The 2659-nt window shown below is 70.8% G+C and overlaps 2 protein-coding genes across 2 annotated transcripts in view; one reads left to right on the forward strand and one right to left on the reverse strand.

The window, feature by feature from the left end:
- NDUFS2 (NADH:ubiquinone oxidoreductase core subunit S2) overlaps positions 1-401 on the reverse strand; it is a gene marked incomplete at its 3' end in the record, with an annotated part of 4109 nt that extends 3708 nt beyond the window's left edge. Inside the window, exons 1-2 of the mRNA XM_057389060.1 lie at positions 281-401; positions 13-170 (exon numbers count right to left, since the gene is read on the reverse strand). Of these exons, the coding sequence (XP_057245043.1) occupies positions 13-170; positions 281-387 (265 nt within the window). The remainder of the gene's footprint in view (positions 1-12; positions 171-280) is intronic.
- An 896-nt stretch (positions 402-1297) lies between these two features.
- On the forward strand, positions 1298-2653 carry LOC130588102 (transcription initiation factor TFIID subunit 4-like). Its single transcript, XM_057389061.1, has 2 exons — positions 1298-1696; positions 2529-2653. Exons 1-2 carry the CDS (start codon positions 1381-1383, stop codon positions 2606-2608), a joined length of 396 nt encoding a protein of 131 aa, XP_057245044.1. The 5' UTR covers positions 1298-1380; the 3' UTR covers positions 2609-2653.
- Positions 2654-2659: the final 6 nt, after the last annotated feature.

Consider the following 2659-nt stretch of genomic DNA (forward strand, 5'->3'; position numbering starts at 1 on the left):
CAAAGCCCTCACGGCCCTTCCAATCGCCCTCCCGCGCTCCCCCCGGGGTTCCCTCGGTCTCCTCACCGTTCCACGGCGGCGGCACCCACTTGTCGGTCTCTTTGCTSGGGTACATGATGGCCCCGGCGAATTGCTGCGCCCACTCCATGTCGGGCTGCCATTGTCGCGACCTGAGGGGGCGACCCCGGGGGTCGGGCGGTGAGCGGGGGGACAMCCCCACASCCTCCCCACAGCCTCCCYACAGCCTCCCGCCGTGTCCCCGTGTCCMYCGCGGTCTCACCGGGCCGGGGCMGGGCCCAACCGGGCCCCCGCCGCCCTCAGCCCCGAGGGGCTCCGGAGCCGCCACAGCGCCCGCAGCGCCGCCATCGTGCCCTTGGCACTGCGCATGCGCGGGGGAGGTGTCATGGCGGGGAAGGGCAGAAGCCGTGGGAGCCGCCATGTTGGATGTGGGCAAGCGCGCCGCCAGCGTGCCCTTGGTGGTGCGCATGCGCACGGACGCCATTGCACTACAGGGCAGGGGAAGCCGAGAGTGCCGCCATGTTGGATGTGGGCAAGAGCGCCGCCATTGTGCCCTTGGTGTTGCGCATGCGCACGGACGCCATTGCACTACAGGGCAGGGGAAGCTGAGATTTCCGCCATGTTGGATGTGGGCAGCTCGCCGCCATTGTGCCCTTGGTGTTGCGCATGCGCGGGGACGCCATTGCACTACAGGGCAGAGGACGCTGAGAGTGCCGCCATGTTGGGTGTGGGCAGATGAGCCGCCATTGTGCCCTTGGTGGTGCGCATGCGCGAGGACGCCATTGCAGTACAGGGCAGGGGAAGCCGAGAGTGCCGCCATGTTGGGTGTGGGCAGATCCGCTGCTATGGCGCCCTTGCCGCTGCGCAAGGGCCGAGGGCGCCGTGACCGCGGAGAAGAGACGCAATGAGTGTATCTTTGTTGGGTGTGGGCAGATGTGCCTCCATCCTGTGCTTGGCGTGGGGACACCATGCCTGGGAAGGGCAGGGGACGTTGAGAGTTCCGCATACACGGGGTCAGGAGGAACCACGCGGGAATGGGGGACGCGGGGGTCGCAGGGACCCCCTGGGGACGGGGACACRTGTGGCCAAAGGGGTCCCATGCGGACACGGGACCTATGGGAGATGGGGAACACAGAGCAGGAACGGGGAAATAGAGCGGTCGCAAGAACGCCTCTCGGAACACGGCTGAGCATCCGCCGGGGCACGGGAAACCCACGCGTGGCCTGCGGGGACACGGAGGTCGCAGAGACGCCCTCGGGACGGGAACACGGGGCCGCGGGTGACACACGTGGCGCCCCGCCCCGATGCTCCACTTCCGGCCCTGCGTCCAATCACATCGCGCCCTTCCCGTGAYGTCACACAATGGGACGGACAGAGGGCGGGAAAGGGAGCGGTTGCCGCGGCGACGGCGCCCGCTGTGGTCACGCCCACTTTGGGGACCGCGCCCCCTCCAGCCCCTGGGGCTCCTCCGGGTCTTTCCGGGCCACCGCGCCCCGCCCGGGGGTCACCGAGCGCCACCGGCGCCTCCTCCGCGCTCTCTCGATCCCCCTGAGGGGACCCCTCAGCCCCCCCCGCCCGGGCCTTGACCCCGCCGCGCCCCCGCCCTGTGACGTCATCACGCCGCGCCCTCCGCTCCAAGATGGCGGCGGCCGGGCGGGGCTGAACCGGGCCCAGGCAGGTACCGGGAGCGGAGCGGGGAGGGACCGGGGGGGCAGGAGCGGCACCGGCACTGTGGGGGCTGAATTGGAGCCGGAGTGGGGAGGAATTACCGGGGGTGTAGGGTTGGGATCGGGGCGGGCGCGGCCGGGCCCAGGAAGGTACCGGAACCGGGGATCGGGGCGGCGCCGAACCGGCGGGGAGCAGCTACCGGGACCGGGAGTATTGCGGGGAAGAGCAGGTGCTGGAGCGTGGAAAGGCAGGACAGGGACCGGGAGTACCGGGGGAGGGCGGAGCGGTACCGGGGCCGGGCGGGGCTGGGCTGAGAGTACCGGGGCCAGGCAGTTACCGGGGCCGGGAGTACCGGAGGGGCAGGAATGGGCTGAGCCGGGTCCCGGGGCTCAGCGGGGATAGAGGAGGTTCCGGTACCGGGGTTGGGCTGAGTGGGGATCGGGACCGAGCATTTTCCGGTACCGGGGTTGGGCTGAACGGGGATCGGGACCGGGCATTTTCCGGTACCGGGGTTGGGCTGAGTGGGAATCGGGACCGGGCATTTCCCGGTACCGGGGAGGAACCGAGCGAGGCCCGAGCATTTTCCGGTACCGGGGTTGGGCTGAGTGGGGATCGGGACCGAGCATTTCCCGGTACCGGGGTTGGGCTGACTGGGGATCGGGACCGGGCATTTCCCGGTACCGGCGTTGGGCTGAACGGGGACCGGGCATTTCCCGGTACCGGGGAGGAGCCGAACGAGGCCCGAGCATTCCCCGGTACCGAGGACGACCCGATCCATCTCCCGGTAACCCCGTGGGCTGCTCTCACCCTCTCTCCCCCATATCTCTCCCTCCCTCCCGCAGCCCCCGCGATGCTGCCCGGTTCCCCCGCGATGCTGCCCGGTTCCCCCGCGGCCCGGGCCGCTTGTGCGGCTCCCCGGTGAAGCGGAGGAAGGCGGCCCCGCGATGCTGCGGCGGCTGCTGGAGCGGCCGTG

This window comes from Malurus melanocephalus, unplaced genomic scaffold (genome assembly GCF_030028575.1).
Source record: "Malurus melanocephalus ecotype Western Australia unplaced genomic scaffold, MMel_1.1 scaffold_3351, whole genome shotgun sequence".
Taxonomy (NCBI): Eukaryota; Metazoa; Chordata; class Aves; order Passeriformes; family Maluridae; genus Malurus; species Malurus melanocephalus.